The 25,476-nt window shown below is 33.2% G+C and overlaps 1 protein-coding gene across 1 annotated transcript in view; it reads right to left on the bottom strand.

The window, feature by feature from the left end:
- The window catches only part of LOC129948207 (uncharacterized), a 38,446-nt gene extending 15,364 nt beyond the window's left edge, over positions 1-23,082 (bottom strand). The window contains exon 1 of the mRNA XM_056059105.1: positions 23,059-23,082. Coding sequence (XP_055915080.1) covers positions 23,059-23,082 — 24 coding nt within the window. The remainder of the gene's footprint in view (positions 1-23,058) is intronic.
- Between the last annotated feature and the right edge of the window lie 2,394 nt (positions 23,083-25,476).

The raw sequence follows: 25,476 nt of genomic DNA, 5'->3' as shown, positions 1-25,476 counted from the left end.
CTGAGGATATGGAAGGTCAACTTCTGCGGACTGTATAACAACCTGATAGGTCCTTGTGGTTTTAAACCAGGAAAGTCGACAGTCGATCAAATATTCGCATTACGGCAGATCCTGAAAAAAACCCAAGGACATTAAATCGACACCCACCATCTTTTTATCGATGTCAAGGCCGCATATGAGATCATCTACAGGAACAAGCTGTATACTATATCGTTCGTTTGTGTAGGATGATCATGGAGACTTCACGTTGATCCATAAAGCTTGAAAACAACTTAACAGAACCTTTACTTGCTTACTTACTTAAGGTGGCGCTACAGTCCTATGTGAACTAGGGCCTTACCCAACCAACTTCTCCATCTAGCTCGGTCCCTAGCTAGATGTCTCCAGTTTCGCACTCCAAGTTGGGTGAGGTCATCTTCCACTTGTGCGCGCCACCTGATCCGCGGTCTTCCTCTACTGCGCTGTCCTGTGGGTGCGGATTTGAAGACTTTCCGGGCCGGAGCATTGGTTTCCATACGCTCTACGTGACCCAGCCATCTCAGTCGTTGGACTTTTACCCTTCTGGCTAAGTCTACGTCACTGTACAGCTCGTCGTTTATCTTCTCCTCCACTCCCCTTCGATGCATACGGGACCGTAGATCACACGAAGAACTTTTCTCTCGAAGCGACCCAAGGTGCTTTCATCCGCTTTTGTCATAGTCCATGCTTCTGCACTGTATAGCAGGACGGGGATGATAAGGGTCTTATATAATAACAATTTGGTCCCTCGAAAGAGGACTTTACCACTCAATTGCTTTCTTAGTCCAAAGAAACAGCGGTTAGCAAGGGTTATTCTGACCTTTAATCACAGCGCTGGTGTTGTTTTCTGCGTTTACAGCGGAGCTTTAGTAGACGAAGTCCTTGACTACCTCAAAGTTACGTCTGTCGATGGTGACGTTTTAACCAAAACGTCGGTGTTGTATGTCCTTTCTTGACGACAGCATGTACTTTGTTTTGCCCTCATTAACAGTTAAACCCATTTTTGCCGCCTCTGATCTGCTTTATAGCGGTCTAGGGCCTCCGCTAATTCTTCGGCCGCACGTGGTCTGTTAAGGGACCTAACACTCCACGTTCATATCCGAAGTTCGTTGTCCTTTATTCGTTGACGTTGGTTGTCAACAGTAAATCTGACCGTATGGATTTACGTGGCCAAGAAGTCACCCCGACGGCACAACCCCCAACCTGAAGGGCCAGATCCTAAGTATAACTCCAAGGATGGGGAGCCGGATAAAACCGCTCCTTATAGGTCTGGGCTCCGAATAAGTCGAAGAAGCCCAAAAAGGTGTTCACTAAGTAGTTCAACCTTACTGAAACTGTAGACGCCACCGTTGATTCCATCTCGGGAATTCCTCCGCTGCCGTCTGGATAAGGAGAGGTGCCTTAGTGGAAACACCTCTTCCCACCTCCCTCGTTTGCTGCCCCCAACAACTTTCCACTGGGGTTGGAACCCAATCTCCAGTTGTGGTACTAGGCACCCGATGTTGACCACGGGGAGGTGAGAGTAGAAGTTGATAGACAGAGGTTGGTTTTGAGAAAAACCTGTGGACGCTTGTGTCCTCTTGAATGCACATGTCTACCATTTGAACATCTAACAGAACCTTTAGATGTCAAAAAAAGCTTTAGACAAAGTGATGCTCTGTCATGCGATTTTTTTAACATCGTGTTGAGACTATTATGCTCAGTCATGCGATTTTTTTAACATCGTACTTGAAAGAATTCTGTTGAGGACTATGGCGAAAGCGAATGATAGGTCGTTTCGAGAGAAAAATCTTTCGTGCGGTCTACTGTCCCGTATGCATAGAAGGGGAGTGGAAGAGAAGTAGGAGCTGTAGGAGCTTATACAGCGCCTTAGACTTAGCCAGAAGGGTAAAAGTCCAACGACTAAGATGTCTGGGTCACGTAGGGCCCATGGAAACCAATGCTTAGAATTCACACCCACAGTCCAGCGCAGTAGAGGAAGGCCGTGAATCAGGTAGCTTGCATAAGTGGAAAGTGACCTCACCCAACTTGGAGCGCGAAACTGGAGACATCTAGCAAGGGACCGAGCAAGATGGAGCAGTTTGCTAGGTAAGGCTCTAGTTCACACAGTAATTTCAGAAATTTGAATTAAAAAACTTAATAACCTTTTGTGCTAGGACCTGTCTTCCTTATTAAAAACGAAAAGATATCTTCAGTGTCTGTACCGAACCGATGTTCCAATTTCTATGTATTTAAGACTTTAAACTAAAAACTCTAGAACAATTTTTTTTCATTTCATTTATTTATTGTAGAATTATACTCTATAAGATACAATATCTTATAAACTAGAGTATATCTCAGTATGATAATACTACTTTTACAAAAATTGTGCTTTGATAAATTCAAAGGTGGAAATATTATGTATGAATTAAACAGGTTAACAAAACAAAATCAATTATGTAATTAATAGGTATAAGTTATAAAAAAAGAAATTAATATGTGTATGTATATTCGAAATTATCTAAAAATTTAAATTAACAATTAATCATCATCACAGAGCTAGGAGAAGAATTCTCTTAGCATTTTTCCAAAAATTGTCGGACTGCTTATAATTTTAACAGAGCGAGGGAGAGAGTTCCACAAACGAATAGAATGCACATAAAACTGGAAAACTCAGAAAAACTTGAGATGTGGTCATATCTCCTAAGACCTTAAGGGGGTATTCTGGTCTAGAAATAAAAAAAAATCGATTTTTTTTTTTTCATATTTTCGTAGTTTAACTATTTAAGGATATGTTTACGAGAGGATTTTTATAAATTCAAATTATTCGCGCAACTAATCGAACAAAAGACATAACGGGGTAGTTTAAAAGCGTTTTTCTCAGATCTGTCTTTTTAAATCTGATACCCACGATTTCTCAGGTTCTGCCGAACCGATTTACTTGAAATTTTAAGAGAGTCTTCTTTAGGGACTTGTCTACGTCCGGAACAACGGCCATCTCCAAATTTTCATTTTTACTATTTTTAACAAATCGAAGAATGTTCAAAAAAGTGGTAATTTTTTTTTTTCTTTAGGCAGTCGCCATTTTGTAAAAAAAAATGTTTGTAACTTTTCCGTAGTTCCAGACATTGCGACATTATTGTAGATTAATAATCTTTTTTAGTTTTTGATTTCAGATTTATAGGAGAGTTAAAATCGTGGGTATGGTCACGCACCAAATTTTTGAGACGCACCACTCCATCAGCTGATAACTAACGGAATTTTGATTTTTTTTTTGCTTTTTTATTTTTTTTGTATGCTTTTAATGTGAATAAATAATGTATACAAAATTGATGGTAAAATTGTTGCTTGCTTTTTTCTACAGCACTTCAAAAATTATCTAAAATTCATTTCTCTAGACCAGAGTACCCCCTTAAACATAACGCGTAATACTGTTGAATGCAACTTTTAGCTTTTGCACCTCGAAATAGAAAAGCATAACGAGTACCAATAACATTTTGGCTAATATTAAGCGTGTTTTCAAAGCCGTTAAGTTAATAAAAACAAACAATAAGTGAAATAAAAATAGAAAACAAAAATAATGTAAGCTATCAGGTACGTTTATTTAATCAAAATCAACACATTTCAACAATACAAGGTCTTTTATTACGTTTCGTAGTAATTTACAATACAAGGTCTTTTATTACGTTTCGTAGTAATTTACAAGATTTTTGTAGCAAGACAATAATACAGTCGATGTGATTTCTGTTGATGAAGTATTAACTACCAACTATCCACAATTAACTTTCTTAAATTAAAGGAGAAAAAAGAAGTAATTTGCTGAACTTAATCATTGAGGAATAACTAAAAAAGAATTTAAATTGTTTGAATCTTTTAATTTCTTCATCGCTTCTTTATTTTTCATAGATGAATGAATGAGCCAAAAACTGAGAATAGATAATACAGAACTTAAACCTTTACTATCGTGCTTCGTTCCACGTTAATATGTAAGTTCATTATTTTATAAGTTAATAAAATGACTGCTTTTTTGTTGTAATTCCTAATGTAGCGGCAATGTAATTAAACAATAAAAATAACCTTAAATTCAATTTCAATTGTTTGATGCATACAATTGCATGAACAGTACGCAGTAGGTGTTCCTCTATAATATTACAATACACTTCGTACAATTACTGTGTATTACTAGTTTTTGAATACCAGGATATTTTAAAACAACAGCATTCTAATAAAATAGAACTTTAATGGAAAGTATTTTATCTTATTAAAATTTTAATTGAATGACTTTACTAAATTCATACACATTTGTATTAACTTTAAAATTTTAATATTTGCATTCACTCAATTTTTAAGCAATTAACATTTTTAACCGTGTGTCTGTTTACATGATTTACAAATTATACAAGCATCTGTGAATGTACAAAATAAATCAAAAAACTATTTTAACTTCACGCAACACACACATCAACAAACAATAATGATGGTTTTGGTGTTTGTAAAACAATTTATTATTATTTGTCTGCACATGCAAATAAAACATCATCATCATCATCACACACACGTCACAACAATTAAAACAAGTGCAAAATTCTTTTTAATGTATGTATGTGTGCAGGTACCAACTGAACTTTATTTTTATTCCTACATATGTAGGTAAAGTACCTAACCTATAACCTACCTTACCGAGTTAAACCTCCTTGAGGAAGTAAATATTTAATTTTTTTCAATTTTTTGTTGTTTCAAAATATAATACCACACAATTTTATTTGCATTCACGTTAATCATCAAATGTAAAACAACACGGAATGTAATTTCTGCGAATGAGTTTGAGGAAGGTTCAAAATAACCATTTGCAGTTTTCTCCTAAGCACGCAATGGTAATGAAAGTTTTATATTGTTTTAACTACTCTACTTGTTGGATTAAGGTTTTTTGCAAGGGAAAAACATCAACAACATCGCCTCAGCTATCAAAGAAATTTAATTGTTGAGTTTCATAAAATAAACTACATATGTATGTACGAGTACATACATATATGTTTTCTATGAACAAACAAGAAACTATCACTTTAATACCACTAGTTGCTTTAAGGCTTTCGTTTAATAAAAACAAAAAGGATAAAAGTCAAGAGAGAAAAATTAAGTTCTCTGGAAATGTAGATGGATTAAAAATCAACTAAAAATTTGAAGTAGAAAATATGAAGTTTTCCATAGATGATTGGGTATTTTTCTAAGAAATTCTATATTGCCAGGAAGTAATGTTCCGTCTATAGGAGAAAAAACTTGATGTGTAGATACCAACAAACATAAACTTGGGAATAAAACTGCTTGTTACTAGTTTTTTTTTTTATTTTTATAGAAGTTATTTAAAAAAGACAAAAGCTTTAAAAAAAAATTTACATTTATGGAAGATGAAAAACTACTTAAAAAAAGTTTCTAGTTTAATTTCAGTCTTAGCTTAGCAATCAGATATATATATAAGTTAGGTTGTCGTTGTGAAAATTAATTATGGTTCAGCCGGCTATAGATTGATCCATGGGCCGAAGACGTAGCCTCGTTCAAACAGTTAGTCGGTTCTATGCCTTTGGTCGACCTTCGAAATAAGCTCCAAGAGTTTGCCCTTGGACAGTCTTCCATTTTCACTCAGGAGTCTGAAATCGGATCCGCAATAGCTCCCAATATCTTTTACCTACTTACTTGTGCCATGCATTTGGAAGTCATTGTAATGGGTCCGATTTGTCGAATTGAAAATGTTGACATTTCTTGACGGTTCAGGTCCCTAGATTCGAAATAAAAGATGCCTGTGCATGTGTGTGTACATACGTTCGCTACGTTTTTTTTGTTGTCCATAGCTGAAGAACTAGAAAAGATATCGACTTCAAATATAAGTCTTTTTATACAGATAAAGATGCAGAAAGGGCTCTAAAAAAAGCGTGGGGTTTTTTTTTACCATAGCAGTTTAAAAAAAGGTGAACATTTTGGTTAATCTTTAATATCTTACGAACCAAAAACGCTAGAGACTTGAATTAAATTTTAATTTAACTAAACAAAAATTGCTCAAAGTTGGTAAAAATTGAATTTCGACTCAAACGTCTTTTTAAAAAAATTGAGATTATGGCTTCAAACTAATTTTCACTTATAAAAAATATTGTTTTCAACATTCGGAAAAATTTTGAGAAAAATCGAATCGAGTTTTTTTAACAAAAAAATAAATAAATAAAAGTTGGTAAAAATTGATTTTCGACTCAAATATCTTTTCCAAACTTTGAGCAATTGCGTATCCAAGGGGGGGGGGGGGTCGTAGGGGTCATGAACCTTCCCTGGGAGATAATTTGTTTGCTTTTTCGCAGGAATTCCCTTCATTTCAAAACTAATCGTATAACGTTAATGGATTATTATATTTTGAATTATTTATTTTTTGTATATGGAAACAACATTTATATTTTACTTCCTTAAACTTTGTTGCTAAAAGTACTACTTTTGACTGAAGATTGGACCAAGAACATAATATGAATCGGGTATTCAGCCTTATTTAAAAAAAACAGCACAAATTCATCAACTTTTGATCAATTGACGATCCAAGGGGGGGGGTTACATGAGCCAAAAATCTTATAACAGTTCAGTTGTATAATATATATATGTATATGACATTCGTCAAAAAGTGTTTTGCTGTCAAAAACAACTCAAATTTTGATTTTCGCTCAATTTAGAATTTGAAAAAAACTTTAATCATGCTTTAAATTATTTTCATAAAAATTGTTTCTAAGAAAAAAAGCAAATATTCAGGTTCTTAAGAAGAAACCTTGAATAAGAGATCATGAATTTTATAAACTCGCCTTCAATTTTATTATTACATTTTTTGACACACATAAAAAGTGATGATTAAAGTGTTTTTAACTGCGACTTATAGGAACTATATAGCGAGTTTTGCATAAGTAAACAGTTTCAAACTAGAGTTTTTAATCAAATATGACATTATGACGGTAGAGAACCGAAAAAAGTGAGTTACCCGATTCCTTTCGTCTGTCAGTCTTTTTTAGCCCCTACAGTCCAAACAATTGTGTTGATTAAAATTAAGATTTTCAGCCGATTAGTGTAAGGCGTTTTTTTCATTTTATTAATACTAAAAATAACAGCAGTCGTCACACAAATTATTTGGTTCAAGTGTGATTTTTCTAAAACTTTGTCTGAATTCTGTATTCTTAATTTGGCTTCTTTCTACAATAAAAACACATTTTCGTATTGCTCCAAAAGGGTACCATTCAAAAAACCTTAATTTTGTTTTTAAGTTTTCTCAAGAACTAATGGAACGATTTCAAAATTCTTCCCTTTCTGTGCAAGCTCTTGTCAATGATCAAATTGATGATGATTTTTTATGATCAAAAATTTATTTTTTTGATTTTTAATAAAATACTAATTTTGTTTACAGGCAACGGCCTAGTCACTGATAAAGCTTCGGTTCCCATCGATCACCGAAATCAAGCATCAGTGAGCGTGGTTATAGTAGAAAGATGGGGGACCGTCTCGAAACCTACCGCGTGCTGTTGTCATGTGTTCTTTCTTTCTGTTGTTCCTTCTCTTCTGTCCTTCTGTCTTGTATTAATGTCTTGTGTTGTTATCACCTTCCATAGCCTAGTTGCTCAAGGTGCTGTGTTCTCTACTCTGTACATTTATGTGCAGAGTAGTGTGAAATGTAATGTAATGTAATGTTTACAAAACTCGATATTTCAGAAAGGGGATAACATTTTTTGACTAAATTTTGATGTAAAATGTTCATATATTTATAAACTCTTTACTTAGTACTTATACCAAAAATATTTTTAAGACAAAATTTAAAATGATTTAAAAATCAAGTGACACTTTAGTTAAATGAAAGGCTATAAGTGAAAAATAAATAAACGTCTCATATCTATTGATATAAACGCTTTGAAAGGCGTAATTTGTGAGTACTACAAAACTTTTCTTCCAAACTTATTTGTTTACTTAACTTACTTTGTTTTAATCTAATTTTTTTAGAGAAATTATCTACTTAAATGCAGCTATTTCCTTGAATTCAAGAATCAAACCTTTTTGTCTCTTCAATTGTTAAGTTTTTTTGACGCCTTTATAAGATCAAAATAAAAGTAAGCAGACTGAAATGCACCAAAAACCCTTAAAGCTATCGTATTTTAGCTCTATAAATATAGTTTTAGAAAACTGCCGGAATCTTGCAATGCTTTCATATGAGTCATCCAAATTAAATAGAAATACGATACCTTCTGGACAGCAGTATTCCAAATAATTTGATAACTAAAGTTGGCATTTTAACAATTATTAAATTTTGTTAGCATCCTTCACAAAACATTAAAGAACATTTTTTTAATGAGTAAAAACACATCTAAGTGTATGATCCCCCCCTGATGAAAAGTCTGGATCCGCCCTTGACTTTGAGATATTGGTTTTAAACTCCTTTTATCTATTAAAAAATATTGTTATCAACACTCTGTAAAATTTTCAGGAAAATCTAATTGACATTTTTTTTTGCAAAAAATAAAAACCTAACAAAAAAACAATACTAAAACTTAGTAAAAAATTTACTTACGACTCAAAAAGCGTTTTACAAATTAAAAATATTGTCTTCAAACTCGTTTCCTTTCACAGGAAATATTGTCTTTGTAGTTTGTTTTATAAAAATCCAACAATCCCTTTTTTTTCATAAAAAATAAAACTTACAAATAATAGTACTAAAATGTGGTAAAAATTGATGTTCGGTTCTTGATATCTCTCAAATTAATTTAGTTAATCCAATTTGTAAATGGTACTTAAGTTGGCATAGCATTTCTTTTTCGACCAAAAATCTATTTAACAAAACTAGATTTTCAAACTTAATTCTTTTTTTTTTTTTGAAAATATTGTTGGTAATCTAAATTTTTTTAAGAATAATTCAACTGACATTTTTTCCAACCCAACAATTGTGTTAAATTGGTTGTTTTTTTTTGCTCAATGTAATGTTCAAAATCATTCCACAAATTCTCGATCGGGTGATTGTTCTGGCCACTTCAAAACGTTGATTTAATTCACCTCTAAGGCACACTTCGCTAACATTGAAGTGTGTTTAGGGTCGTTGTCGTGCATGAAGCGCCATAATAACGGCAAATTGTCTTCGGCGTAGGGTATCATATGATCCAACAGGATATCTCTGTACACGTTCTGGTCCATTTTGGTGTCAATTTTTACGATGAGGTCAACGCCCTCCAAGAAAAAGCCCAGACCATAACGTTGCCTCCACCGTGTTTCACCGTCTTAATGGTGTACCTTGGATCATATTCCCTGTTTTTTGGACGCCATATATATTTTTTCCCATCCGAACAGGTTTTTCAAAAACTAAATGGTTTGTTTACGTGAGCTTTGGTAAATTGTAACCTAGATTTCAGATATTTTTGATATAAGCGGTTTTCTTTAAGCAACGCACCCACGTAGATTGTTTTCATTTAATCGGCGTCTTATGGTCTTTGAGAAAACATTGGCACTGGAGGTCTTAAACGGATCCTTATGCTCGATAACCTATAAATAATTCTGTCTTCATTTGTTGTTGTCTTTCTGGCCCGTGGGTTTTGTGTAACGTTTTCAATCACTCCAAACTTTTTTAATTGACGAAGGGCATTATAAACCAGCTTCCTGGAGCATTCTAACAAATTAGAAATGTCTGTTACCGTCCGCCCTTTTGACTTCATTTTCAAGATCAGACTCCATTTTTCCTTTGAGCACCATTTTCCTTTTGCCATGACTAATCCATTTTTTTTTTAATTTTTTTTGATTTGAAAATAGATCATTAAAAGAATATTCAATTAGCTCAAAAATGTGTATTTTCTTTACCATATAAGGTAGTCCTAGTTACAACATAAAAATGAACCGTTACTTGCAAGTAATAAAGTATTGAAAGTAGAAAAATACTTGTACTCTTTTCAATATGCTAAATTCGGGTCCACCACTGTATATAAGAATCGTTTTGATCTTACGAGACCAATTCAAATTTCTGACAACAGTACTCGCACAAAGGTGTGTTGAAAGTTGTAAGTCACTAAGTTTCAGTCCTCAACGGACTGGTGCGTCAACTAATTTATTTATTTATTTAACATTTGTACATTTTAACATTTAAAATCAGGTTTTTATTTTATAAGGATGCTGGTATTGACAATCATATTTTATACAAAGTCTTGGGTTAACTTATAAAACCTTTAGAAATCTAAAAAATATCATGTCTACAATACCAGAGTTTGAAATGAAATAAGTTTTCTTGCAATAGAATTCTATTGAATATGTGAACTGTTCAAAGTTGCTTTCAACTTTAGTTTCTAATATATTTTGAATGCTTTTAAAAACGTCTTCTTCAAAATTTCTTGTTTCTCTTTTCGAAACTCTCTTTTATTTAATTTCAAAGTTAATTTCATAATATGAGCCTTTGTCAAACAACTTTTCCTCATAATATATGCGTATTAATACTTCCGACAATGTAAATGTCTATATACTCATTCAGAAATCACGTGCTTCGAATTCAAATTCAAATCTCTTCAACATGCTACTGTGGCTGTGGGTTTGGTTGAGGCTGTATTGTTCTTATATTGATTTCAACTAATTTATTGAACAATTTTCAACTGTCACTACTAATTTCCTTCAATTTTATTAAGTACCCTCTCTACTAGGTACAATACAGTTGAATCCAATTGAATTTCAAATTAGGCACACATAATAGAAACTATGATCCAATATATGCTGAATTAACCCAATAACCCCTTACCTACATACTCTTTGTCGCAATATGAATGTCTCGTTTTGAAAATTTGCCAGAAATCAATTCCCAAGCCAATAGGTACCCTTAGTTGGTAAAATGTCGTATATTAGTCCTGATGGTTGGTTCAAGGGGTAAACGCGCTAGATTGTAAATACCTACATTGATATAAATGCCGCACAGATGATAGTAGATTTTGCTGAAATGTTTATTTGTAAAATCGTTGCGTCACGTAGCCTTTATACATTCTATAAGTACATCCTATTCACATCCTGCACACACACACACATAAGCTAAAACACACTCACACACGTTGTAGCGCCACGCTTAGATGTCAAATTAACCTCATTTAATTGGTTATTTAAATTTCGTTTGTGATTTGAATGTGCACATTAGTTTTGGTTCCATTAAGTTGCATTTCAATCCTATTATAAAATATAATTATTATATACATTATACAGATACAGCTACAGAAAGAAGGTCTATAATAATAACACACGCTTATAAGCTTTATTTTAAGGAAAAAAGGATTGAATTTAATGAAAACGTAGATATTTCAAATCGAAAATGTGAATTTGATTTGTGATCTGTTATGTAGGTACCACAATTATAACCTCAGTATGGTATTCGATTCGAATTTAAATTTAAATTTCTAATTAACTCCTCTCTATTCAACCTCATTCTCAAAGTCTAGAGGGTAATTCTACACAGCTACCCACACGTGCAAAGGTTCTATCACAAAACACTAAATTTAACTCATTGATGCACACGGCATGTATGTAAATTATATAAATAACTGATTGTAAAACGTTATGTAAACAAATTTAGCACTTATGTATAATCAGCTTTGAACATAAATTTTCAAAAACAAAAGCTTGTACTTGTTTGTTGATGGGTTTTCAAATTTAAATATTATAAATTTTGAATTCCAATAATTAAATTACGAAACCAAAATTCATGAAAGCTGCCATTACCGCACTAGGATGTAATTACGACTAACTTACACTCATATTCCACAAATCGTTTCTGTTTTAATCAAAGCGGACTTCCAGAGCTTGATATGTGAACACCATTAACTTAGTTTTGAAAAATATGTTTCGAAATCTTTTTAAAAATTTGAAAAATGCTATTTTATAATTTTTGTTTTTAGATACTTCAAAAGTCGAACGCTAAAAAATTTATAAAATGAGGCCTCAAGCTTTCTCAAAACCTATCTTTTGTTTTTTGTCAGATTGTCCTAGTGGTGACATAGTGTGGTCCGAGCTCCTCCTTATGCTAATGACGGGTTCCGATTGTCCTTTTAAGCAAAGTGAAAATAATTCCGGAAACAAATAAATGACACCTCTTTATTTGGCTATGCCTTTATTTCGTTAACACAATTTTCCAAAATCGCCACTTTAGTATGATATCAAGAATAACCCGTTGCAATTTGGGTCCTGTGTACATAATATCATTTAAACTTTTGCCATTTGATGGTTTTGCTGACTCATCAAATACCACCAGGAGCTTGGTCGTGAATTTTAGTCTCGTATAACTAATTGATGTGGAAGCTACTATTTTCCAAGTCAGGTGTCTGTACGAGTAATTTTCTTCATGTGTCGGAGCTGAACATATTCGTCCATACATTTTGTATAACTCTTATACAACTTTTAATTTCTCTTAAATTTTCTTCCGTGATTCCTCAAGTTCTTTTTCTTCTTTAAATGGGTTTTCTACTATGAAGCGACCATCTACGTCCCTTTATTTGGTTAAGCAAATTATATCTTCTTTAATCATGGTTTCCTCGGTTATTAATCCTTCAAGCTCGCAGAATCGTTCCAGAATTGTTACTGCTGACGTAACTTTTTTGGGTTTTTGTTCATTTTTCAAACCAGATAAAATGTTGCAGTATTCTACCAAAGATGTCGCTTCCAATCACCATATCTATTCTGTCAGATTTGTTGAACATTGGATCAGCCAGAATATAATTGCTCCATTTTTCAATCTCGTATTTGAACGATCTATGTGACTGGGTATTAATTAGATGTGGAAGAACAATAGCTCTACCCTCTCTTTATAGTTGCTTAAGAATCTTGGCTTTAGTTTTACCTCCACCTTATGTTTTGATTCTCCAACGTTAGTTTTGATTCGAGCAATGCCCAAGATCTGTAGTGCTTCTTCAAATATTGACCTCATTTGTGAGCCTTGATCAATAAGTGCTCTCATCAATATTGTGTTCTCCATTTGATGCTTTGAACTTTACTTGAGCTCACGATGACCTTTTTTACACAATTTACTCCTAGATTATGAGATTTGTGTGTTGAGGCATTTGTAGCAAGTCTTTTGGTCTCTGGTAAATGCTCTTCGGTTTTTAGCACCAATTCCCAAGAATTTACGGCACTCAATGGATGTGTGATTAATGAATTTACAATAATTGCACCTGTGCTTACTTTTCACTTTACTTTTGGTCGCCACTGTATGATGTGCTTTGAAAATTGTCTGTTTGCGGCTTCATTTTCAGCAATTGCCTTCAAAGTCTAGAATTGTTGATCCAAGAAATGCAATATATCTTTTAATGCCTGAATTCCTTTGGATTTCCTTATGGTTTATTCATATAATTTTAGGCCATCATTGTCTAATTTCCGAACAATTATGTGGGCAATGAATGGATCCGCCTCTTCTATTAGCAGATCAAGAGATTTTTAGCATTAAGGCACTCATTTTTGATGTTCAGCATTTCTCTTACACTCACTGCTTATGACTTTTTGGTGCAGAAGTCTGTCCCACTCTGTTGTAAACAAACTAAGTTTATTTTCGTATCTTTGCTTTAGTAAAAACCATGCTGCATCATAGTTTTCAATTAATGTATTGAAGAGTTGAATTAATCGCGCTGCTTCGCCCTTTAAACATCCGCGTAATCGGAACATCTTTTCCGAATTTGTAATTCGCGTGTTGTTGTGTACCATGTCTTTGAATAAATTGTAGGATGTTGCACCATAGAATGCGGGAATTTTAAATTTTTCAATTCCAAATTGGCATGTTGCGTTGACTTTGGCTCTTCATTCCGTAATAAATTCCGTAATAAATTTCTTCCACTTCTTCATTGTTGTATTCTGAGAGCTTGTTGGAATAGAGATTTTTTATCTCTTCAAATAAGATTTCAAAATATCTTATTTTGGCTGTATCCACTGCTTAAAGTACTTGAAGATCGTCTATTTTTCTTTTAAGGATAATGGCTTGGGGTTTTTTCTTTCCTTGAGGGATGGTCTTCTGTTTGTACTAGTATTTTACCAAGAATGCCTTGACGAATTTTGAGAATGATTTCTTCCAACATTTGCATCGTACTTAAGTAAATTTTCTTTTCGAAGTAATCATCTTCGTGCCACGTTTATGGTTGTCATTATTTAGTTTTGACAACAATGTTTTATTTAATGATTATTTTGTTTCTAGTCGCTTAACACTCGTGGGGGAAAACTTAAGAACAATCAAAAATCATTTTGTATTGCTTAGAATTTCCTAAGTCTTTTTTCATGTTGGCTGAGTTCAATTTCTGTGCTCAAAATACCAACCCTGCTTAGTTTTAAACCAAGGCTTTTTGTTTAGTTTCAATTTCTTTACCTTATTGGTTATTGAAAATGCAAACTATTTTTTCTTGTTGGTTCAATCGCTAACTAGTAATCCGGCTCAAAGGACCAATGAAAATAATTCCGGAAAGAAATAAATGACACGTCTTGATTTGGCTATGCTTTTATTTCAACTCAATTGATTTTAACCTACTTACAACTATTGACACCTACTTAAATCTAAGTAACATGAGATAAGATACTTAAAAAAAAATACAAATTTCCAGCCCATGTTATCTTTGGCTATTTGTGTGTACACATGTGTTCTTATCCTATCAGTATCCTACCCTATGATGCTACGGAATATCACAAGATTATTATTTATCTGTCTTGTGAAAATGCGCAGCTGCACCGTTGTAAGGATCATGTTCATTTATAAACACAAAGACTTGAACTTATGACCCTGTTTTACCTAGTAGTTTTTAGCCGACCTCTTGAGTGACGAAAATTATTCATTCGTATTTGATCCATAATGTTCTTGGCTATATTAAAGAAAATAATGGTAATCTTTCTTATTTTTCATTTCCTTTCCGAATCGGCTTGGTTTTAACAACTATATAATACAAAACGAGTTGTAAATTATATACATCAAGATTTCCAGACATGTACGAGTAGTCATTTTTTTTTAATATTGTCGCACGAAATGCAAACACCATTTGTTGTCTTTAGCAGTGGCGTAGCTACCGCTGTATCAGCTGTATCCATGTAACAGGGCCCCCGAGATATAGGGGCCCCCAAAGATATAGAACACAAGACGTGTGTAAAAAAATTCACTTATATATCGTACTGCCTGACACAGCCACCAACTCCAACATCACACAGAAATACAAACTAGGGACCAGCGGTAGATTAAAAAATACTAAGGTACTTGCATGAACTAACAGCTGAAAAATTCGAATACTCCATTCCGAACCCATTAAATTTGATACTTAATGATGCAGCAAAAAATATACTTGAAGTGTTAACATTTTTCGATAGTTTAAAGAAAATATATACATTTTTTTGTAACAGTATGAAGCGCTGGTCTTTGCTGCACAACGATTCATTCGAAAAATATAAAATTACCCTTAAAAAGGTTTGTCCTACGAGATGGTCGTCACGAAATGATGCACTATGTGGTATAAGATCAAACTATACATTGATAATGAAAACCTTACACCAAATCAATTTGACCTCAACAAAAAACGATGAACGAGACGAATGTAAAAATGTTATAAACATTTTAGAGACGTACGACTTTATTGTGTTGATGTCATTTGTTTCTTCGCTGTTTGATATTATAAGTCCAGTTTCCAAAGCCCTTCAAGATGAGGAAAATGATTTACAAAAAGCTTCAAAATCTTTTAGAAATTCAGTGATCGACTTAAAAATTCCAAGGATTTAGCCAACGATTGGGGAGTGACGCCTGTCTGAGGAAAATAACGAAGCGGTTTTTTGATGAGTTGGCAGAAGATCATAGAATTTTTGATCCGGAAATTTACTTCAAAGTCAAAATTATTATTCCTGCTTGGGCATTTTGATTGGACAAACTAAGCAAAGATTTCAAAGCCTTAGTAGTATGTTTGAAGTGTTGGAACCGAATAAGCTTTTATCGTTCTCAAATTATGAGATAAATCAAATTTAAAAAAAGCTAGTGGAAAAGTTCAATACAGACATATCTGGTGATTTCTGCAATCAACTAATTGCTCTAAAAACATGCCTTAAATCCGAAATAATCAAAATTCATTCCATAAAAAAACTTGCTAAATTATTAGTCATCGAATTTAATTGTCTTGCTTCTAGTTTTTCTGAAGTAATAACAGCATGCTTTCTCTTTTTGACTCTTCCGGTCACCACAGCAACAGCTGAAAGATCTTTTTCCAAGCTGAAAATAATAAAAAATTAACTCAGAACTTCAATGGGACAGAAGAGGTTGTCAGATTTATCACTTTTATCAATAGAAGCAGATAATCTTGAAAAACTGAAATCTTCTTCAGGTATGGAAGATTTAATAAATAAATTTGCAGAAAAAAAGGAAAAAAGTCGTTATACATTGAATTAAATTTAACTTATTTATTGACGTGAGTGTTTTAAATTAAAAAAAGGTTATAAGGTTTTGGCCCAGTTCTGGTAAGAGGTGATGGGGCCTAAAAAAAATTGGATACAGGGCCCCCAAAGGTCTAGCTACGCCACTGGTCTTTAGCCTATAGAACTTGCGAATTTAAGAACAAACTATTTATATTTGCTTTTTCTCTTGATCTTGTGTAAAATAATATTATGCTTAAAATTACTTGAGGCAATACGTTGTCGTGTCGATTCACCAATCCTCACATATCTGGAAATAAATTGAAATTTAATTTCTTAACCGCTTGCTCCAAACATAATGCATAAAGATGAATGCGGTCAAAAATAGTAGAATCATCAAAAAACGGTTAATTTATTCTCGTAATTTAACGAAGTTAAGTCAAAGTCATTGATTTTGATTTTTTGGATATAATTTATATAGATGTTTATTGACAAATTCCAAAGTTAAATTTATGGGTGAAGCCATTAAAAATGCACAGTCACATCAAATCAATTTTAAAAGTGGCAACTAGCAAATTGAATCAATTTAATGCAATTTCGATAAATTACCCAAACTCCATGGAATATATTAATATTTAAATAAATTTTTCTCGTCTGGTACATTATAGCCAATAATTGTTTGATTAAATTAAACTGTAATTACGTAGAAGAGAAGAAGAAGTTTAGTTCTCTTACCCAAAATGAATCAATAAATAATTGTGTATTCTGCATTCTTAATTCATTTACGATTCACTAATTTTTCCCTCAAGAAAAACTTCTTAAATCCTTACTTTTGTTTCCATCACACTTCATACCATCAAAAACCTTGAAGAACTTTGTGTGACAAATAAAATCTTAATAGACGAACGCGAGCGTATAAATAAATTATAATTTTGGTTAAATAATTTTATGAAACACGTCTTCCTCTTGGATTGGAATTGCGAAATTGTGAAAAACTTTTAATCGTGATTAAGTTTGATTACTTTGTGGTGCAATAAGATCATAATAATAATAATTTTTTTATTATTATACTATTACATAATTTGACCTCCTTCTCAACTGAGAGTGTGATGGACAAAGTTATGCGACAGGGAATTAACATTAACACCAAAAGTACATTAAAAGTTCTTCTCAAATTTTGTTGCCAAAGTTATGGACATTGGAATTATATAGGTTCATCAATTTGATGACCAATATTGATGTTTTGTAATTTGGGTGATATAAGTATAAATAAATATATATTAAAGAAGGAGTTTCATGCGCATGAGATGTGTATGTGTGTGTGGGTGGAATATGGTTTTTTGTTGAAGAGGGTTTTTGAACTCAAAAACATCAATCCTTTCCAAGGGTCATATAAGATTTGTGTTTGATGATTATTTCAATGGATCCTTCCATTACAGCGCACTCAAAAAACCATTAAAATCCAAGAGAAAAATAAAATAAAATCAAATAAAATAACCAACACGCCCACAATATCTTATTTATTTTTGGATATATACTCGAAAACGTATCTCTTAACTGAATTATAATAAAATCTCCTCCTTCTGCTGTTCGAAAAGTACACATGTTTATATCCCGCAAATTATTCATAAGAGAAAAATAAACACAAAATTTTTGGTTTGTGCTTTAGCCTCAAAATATCTTTGCCCTCCCTTTGTCCTTATATCCTTCCTCTTTCCCTTTCTTTCTCGTCTATCCCGAATAAACACAAAGTAAAGTAGCTTTTAACAGCTTCAATGAGCTATATCTTTCCTCACGCATCCCGCAGTCTTGTTAGACTCACACCTTTATTTTTTCAAATAATTCTAATTTATGTAGCAATAAAAAAAGTGACTACCCACATTTACCTTCATAAAAGAAAGAAAACCCATGCAGAAACTCTTACACTCTTTTTGGATTTAGAAGGTAGAGTTTTTTTTATGGATGAACGCAGAAAACACAGAAATGTCAAAAGCCAAAGAAATGGGGAAGACACTTAAGCTTTGGGATTGCAATCAATCTGTATTTATATTCTATCGAATCGAATGAAATAGGGTAAATAGTTGTTGTTCCTTGGGGCTTTGTGGGATATTGACATACATGCATAAATCTCCTAGTGACAGCAAGGGATTGGTGTAACTTCAAGTTTTCTATCGGTTGGAACAGAGAGACGTATTCAATGAATATGTAAGGAGATTAAGCGCCTAGAGCCTGTATGAAACGCATATCAGTCGTTATAATGGATTAAGGAAAACCCTTGTGTGTGAAGTGTATAGCGCTGAGACTTTTCTCAACTTGGATTTTGTAAATATACTTATACAACCATTGTTAAAAATAATTTAAACAATATAATTAATAAATTAAGTTTATTTCAAGTTATATGGTTATACTAGTATTTCGTAGTGCTTTGTACGTTAACTTCTCTGTCGTGATATGTAAAGAACTACAGACCCTGGTAACCAGCCTGATAGGTATTGAAGACTAAGGAAGTCCACAATCTACCATGTGTTAACACTATGACAGATCTCAGAAAAAATCATATTGATACTCACCACCTTTCCATCGATTTTTCGACTGCTTTTGACAGCACCTAAAAAACTAACATTCCAAAGACTTTCCCTATATGCGAAGTGTGTTCAAAAAGTACCCGGAATTTCCATTTAAAAAAAAAAAAAAAAAAAAAAACATTTCGTTTGTATCAATGTGGTCCCCTTCAAGGTATTCCCCCCAAAATTTAATACACTTATGCTAGCGTTTTTCCCAACTTTCAAGTACTCTTGATATTCACTTTTTTATATGTCCTTGCGCATTCTCAGCAATTCGGCCTTTATTTCTTTAATCGAGGAAAAACGCCGTCCTTTCATGGGTCTCTTCAACTTTCCAAACGTGAAAAAGTCACACTGAGCCATCTGGTGAATATAGAGGTTGGGCATGACTATGGTATTGTTTTTGGCCAAAAAATTACGAACAAGCAACGACGAATGAGCAGATGCGTTGTAGTGGTGAAAAACCCATGAATTGTTTTTCCATAAATCAGGCAGTTTTTTTCTATTTATTCACGCAAACGTTGCTTAACTTCAAGGTAATACTCCTTATTACGCGTACGACCTTGTTGTAAGAACTCTTGATGCACCATGCACGCAAGAGACAACACCAGCAATATATTAAATGAAGAGTGCCTTTTGCGTACTTTTATTTTTTCGGGCTAAACTCTTTATAGTTGCATAAGAAACTAATCATCGACTTCTGCTTCATTGTACATAAACATAAACTTAGAAAAATTCCTAGTGAGATTTCGTATGTATGGTATGATGAATGAACGGCGAGAGGTGGCAAAAACTGTTTGGCGATCCAAACCCGAAAATTCTTCCATCTTTGATTAAGAAACATGTAGTCAGAGTCGAAATAGATGCACAGAGCTTTGTTAAGCCAGTCTTTCGTAATAAGGTAGGGTATACTTAAGCGAGAGGCACATGCCCAAGTCTCACTCAGATAGTTACCTAGTTGTTATCGGTTGTTTACAGTACTTAACACCAATAACATTAAATAGTATTTTTGACAGTTCATGTCATGTAAGCAGCAGTCGTTAATTTAAGCGCTAAGAAGAAGTTTAAACTACTTCTCGATAAACAAAAAGAATAACGTTTCACAGTATTACTTAAGCAACAAATCACAACTTCGAAAACAGCTTGAAGTTAACTGCATTGAAAGTAAAAAGTGAGTCCTATTGTCGATTCAACTTCAACAAGGTTCACTAATTGTTTTTTTTTGGTCGCGTCTGTTTTAACAAAGCTCAATACACCTATAAATTCAAACTCTAATTCCAAACAACCTATCTTTGCACATGTATGTGTATTTATGTTGTAAAAGGTATTCATAGGATTGGTTTTGTTGAATCCTTTCCCATAATGGCCTAGATTGAGTTTAAACCTACATAATATATATGTGACATTCAGAGAGGCTTTTGTATAGCAAATATATGCAGGCCACAAAAATTTTAGAACTTCAGAAACAAAAATATATCATGTTATACCTATATCGACATTGTATGTGTGTATGTCTTAGGTGTATACGTAAAATGAATATCTGTCAATTTCCCAAACCCAACAATTTATTTAAATTCAATTCCAAATAGGAAACACGATGTTAAAAAAAATGGAAGGATTTTATCAAGGGCTGCTGTAAAAGATTTATACGAATATAGGCGCTTACTCACCGCAGGCCTTGAAGGATTTTAGGTAATCCGAATTTTGGCAGCTTTGGTGTCCTCTAATGAAACCACATTGTCTTTGGCTTCAATTTATAGAATAATAATGAACCTGAGATTAATAAATTTGAAGTTGCCAGTAATTTTTAGGGAATCTTCTAGCTCTCATTTCTATAATCTAATTTCTAACATCCCAAAAACTGTGCAAAAGCATTTTTATTGTCAAATATCGTCAATGTTAAAAATTCCAAGGAAAATTCCACTCACATAGTTCCCATTATGTTCCCGGAATTTGTAGACATTGAGTTTCTATAAATCTATTGCTAACTATGCTGTTGCATTTAGTGACTTTTTTTGTATAACAAATAGTATCCTTTGAGTTAGTCTAGATAATTAGATACTATTCTATTTAGAATTCTTTTTGAATCTCATAGTAGTATGGTTTATATGTTCGTTCATCCTCAAAGGCATCATCATCTTCTTCTATTTACTCATTTGCAACACAAACCCAACCAAGCAGCAAATCATTCTCTGATTCTGATTCCCAATCAAAATTGTTGCTGGGCATTTTGAAAATCGATACACGTTTTGTGTATATTGTTCGAATACTACTTTGCTCGTTCTATGATAGCAATTCCCAGCCTATCTCTCTTTGATAATACATACGTGAAAATCATCGCAGAAGCTAGTAGTTTGGTAGTTGGGAACTCTCTAATTAGAAATTAAAAGCAAAATGTTCCATCAGTCGACGAAGCCTTAACGAAATATCACAGAATGCCAATATATACAAGTATACCAGTTCCTAGGCATACAATTTATATAGAGACGTATAGAACCTAGTTGTTATATTCTGTCATCATATCGTTAAAGTTCTGCGAGCAAAAGCCTGGTCTTAGCCTAAGGGTTTAAAAATGTTTTATATACAACCTCTGTACAGTCCCTGTTGCCTTTTGCTCACTTTGTATTTTGAAGCTTAATTTTATTTTTCGTTTGAAAATGTCAATGGTATCGTTAGCCATTCTGTTTTGGGATGTGCCTATGTGTGCAATGTTAAAGTTCGAGTTAATGAGATACAATTTTAGCTTAGGGATTGAGATGTCAGTGATTAGTGATCCTTAGGTTTTTTTTTTGTGAGGAAAAACGTTCATGAAAATTATTTTGATTGTATATTTAGGAAGTGAGGGAAAAAGTGTAGGACTTTGATGTTAAAATGTAAAAGACGAGACGATTTGAATAGACAGTACCAATAAATTCAAAAGACAAACACAGTTTACGCAATTGTTTCTGTCATTCTATCCGTTCTCGAGTTTTTAACTTTGTCTAGTCGACTAATTTTATCTTTATCGCTTGTCTTTCTGTCAGATTATCAGCTTGTCAGTCATCAGTCCATCAAACTGTCATTCTGTCAGAATCGTCTTCAAAACTAGATGATGGAGTAAAGGTTTAAATACGGTAGTTGGGAAAAAACTAGCTTACTTTTTTTTCTTTTGAAAATAAACTTAAATATTCGATTTTGAAAATTTCCATCCTCTTTGAAAAAGGTTGACTGTGCAAGAATTTATTATAAAAATTAGGAAACAGAAAAAAAGTTATTTAATAATATTAAATTAACTCAAAAACGTAATAATAGTATGATGCTTTTCAAAGCGTCTTGAATTCAAGGTTCCTTCATTGGGTTAAAGTTAAAAATGTCTGGTAAGTTGGGTCGATTTTGTTTTTTTGTCAAATTAATTTGTAATAGTGAAATTATGTTGTGTTTTTATTTAAATAGCACACACCTAAAATATTATTCAATTATTTTCAGTGTAAGAGTCCGCGCATCGAGGCTTTATTTTTTTAAATTGTGTAAAATTACGTTTAAATGCAACGTAATCCTAGGCCACTATTATTACAAGATTGGAAGCTTAATGCATACCATAGTATTGTTTTTAGAGAATATAGTTTTTATGTCCCTATTGTTAAATAAAATGCCTGTTTTGTAAGACTTAGAGATAGCTCAAAGCTGTATTAAGCCATATAATATTGCGATTTTTCTACTATCTCCTCAGTGCGGCAAACATTCGATACATTAATTTTTCTTTACACCCAAAATTAAATATTAGCTTTTGTCAATCAAAGAAAAGCACATCATCCTATTCCTCTAAGATTTTTTGCAGCTTAGTCCCAACAAAATGACAAAAAAAAAATATTCTAACGAATATGAAGGTCAGCTAATGCACTTGTATCAAACACAAATTCTTTCTGTGAAAAATAGCGGTAGTTGCGAAAGAGATTAGAAAAGAAGCTTTCACAGCTGCATTACTATCGCGGCGCACTTACATAATCTCGTATCAAACACCAATCGTCTCTCTGATGTGCAAGCGGGAGTTAGAAGTTGCGCTTGCAATTAATAAATAAATTTGATTCGACCAAATCTATAGCTTTGAAGGTAAATTGATTAATTTTATTTAGGTATTTACTAAACTTACATGAATTGCTTTTTGATTCACCATTGTATTCATTATTCAATAATACTGGTAATTAGATTAACATGGAAACGAGGAGACAAAGTTACCAGTGCACTTTATCAAATCCTTTAAGCGTTTATCAGCAGAAAAAAAGAACGATTTCTTAAAACAAAGCAAGACCCTTTTCGATATTTGTGCGTGTAAATGCAAACAACTTCAACTTTGTTGCTGTCGAAGAGAAAACAAGGTACCAAAAGGAGAGTGGAACTTCTTCTGGATCAAAGACAGGAAAAGAAGATGCGTTTTGTAGGAATTGACAGAATTCTAACAACTAAATTAAAACAAAAGTTAAATCGAACTACTGTTACAAAACCAAAACCTAATACTAGCATTAACAAAAATCAAGGTAAGTCTAATACTCAACAACAGGAGTTATGTTCCTCTTCGAGCGACTCTGAGGTAACGAGACATTCTCCTAAGAAACTAAACTTACCTGCAACAAAAATACCTTTGCATGAACAACTTAACTTACCATGTACATCAAAAGCACAAAAAAAACATTATATGTTCAAAATTTACCTATGGTGTCAAAAACATGTGACCGTTACGGTATTTCTGACAGAGCGGCTGCTGCAATTATTTCCTCTGTATTTCATGACATATCTGCCGATTTTGAAGTGGTTGATAAATCAAAAATACGCCGCGAAAGAACCAAAGAACGCAACGAACTACAAAATAAGCAAAAGCACCTCCATTTACCTGCTCTGTTCTTTGATGGTCCAAAAAAAATAAGACGCTGAATATTGTAAAGAAAGGAGCAAAAAAGTACAAACAAACAGTGATTGAGGAACATATATCTGTTCTTAAAGGACCAGGTTCAATTTATATCGGCTACGCTACCCCTGATGCAGGAGCTGCCAAAAGTATTGAAGCATCGATTACCGAGCTTCTTTTGTCACACAACATTAAGGAAGATGATTTAATGGCTCTTGGTTGCGATGGAACGATCACTAACACAGGAAAATTCAATGGCGTGATGAGACTATTCGTAAAAAGGCTTCAGCGTCCCTTACAGTGGATCATTTGTATGTTACATTTGAACGAATTGCCCTTGAGACCTTTGTTTAACAAATAAGATGGGGCTGCCACTGGTCCTTCCTCACATGATGGTCCAATTGGAAAACTGTTAGAAAATTGCGAGAAATTAGAAATTGTAATTTATGAAAAAATAGAAAGTGAACTGCCACAAGTTCAGTTTGATGACCTAAGTACCGATCAAAAATACTTGTACGAAATAACGAATTCAGTTATAAGTGGAAAATGTTCTCATGATTTGGCTAACAGGTCCCCAGGCAAGATGTCCAATGCCCGATGGTTGACAAAAGCGAACAGAATTTTACGGCTTTATATTTCTGCTTTAACTCCATCAAAAAACCTGCAAGTATTAGCTGAATATTGTGTAAAAGTATACGCTCCGATATGGTTTAAAATAAAAACAAATCCAACATGTAAAGATGGATCTAAAAATTTGTGGACGTTGATTAAAAGTACTCGTTATCTGCCATCAGAGTTGAAACTAATAATTGATCCCGTAATTCAACGAAACGCCTACTTTGCTCATCCAGAGAATTTGCTGCTATCTATTCTGTCCGATCAAAATAAAACAATCAGGGAACTAGCCGCCAGGAGGATACTAAAAGCCCGAAATTCACCTTATACAGGAAAGCAACCTCGTGTCTTTGAAGGGCCTCCTCTCAATTTCGATGCTGCAAGCTATTGTGAGCTCATAGATTGGCAGCAAGAATTTTACGAACCACCATTTCTTCAACACAACACTAATGAAGAAATAAACGAGGCTATAAGTTCTCAGTGCAACGGAAATCTCATTTTCTTAAAGCTACCATGTCACACACAGGCTGTTGAACGTTCTGTGAAAATAGTTACAGAAGCATCTATGACCTTATGTGCCAAAAATTCAAGGGAAGGCTCGATACAGTGAAACTTTCATCCAGGAAACTAATGCCTCGATTTGAGAGTAAACGAGATTTCTTGCCTAGAATATAAAATAAATTATTTCTTACCTATTTAAATTAAATTTTGTGATATGAATTACTAAATTGTATTCTATGATTAATGAATTAATAATTAATTTTTAATTTTTCAATAATATTTAATTTTGTTCAATAAAATCTTTAAATTAATAAAAAAAACGCTGTTTTTTCAAAACCTCAGAAACTTCAAAGCCCATGTGCGGAGTAAAGATATGATTTAATTTCATTTGTTTTGCAAATATTATTTGTGTGGACTATACACAACATAATATTACTATTACAATATGATCAAATAACTTTTATTTTTTCCCATACAAAATCGACCCACCTTAATTGTCTGGTTTTGTTGTTGTGACCCTTAAAATATTGTTTTTTTTTTTGTTGTATT

The sequence above is a fragment of the Eupeodes corollae genome, chromosome 1 (assembly GCF_945859685.1).
Source record: "Eupeodes corollae chromosome 1, idEupCoro1.1, whole genome shotgun sequence".
NCBI lineage: Eukaryota > Metazoa > Arthropoda > Insecta > Diptera > Syrphidae > Eupeodes > Eupeodes corollae.
The sequence above is the reverse complement of the archived record's forward strand: the minus strand, read 5'-3'. Positions and strand labels throughout refer to the sequence as shown.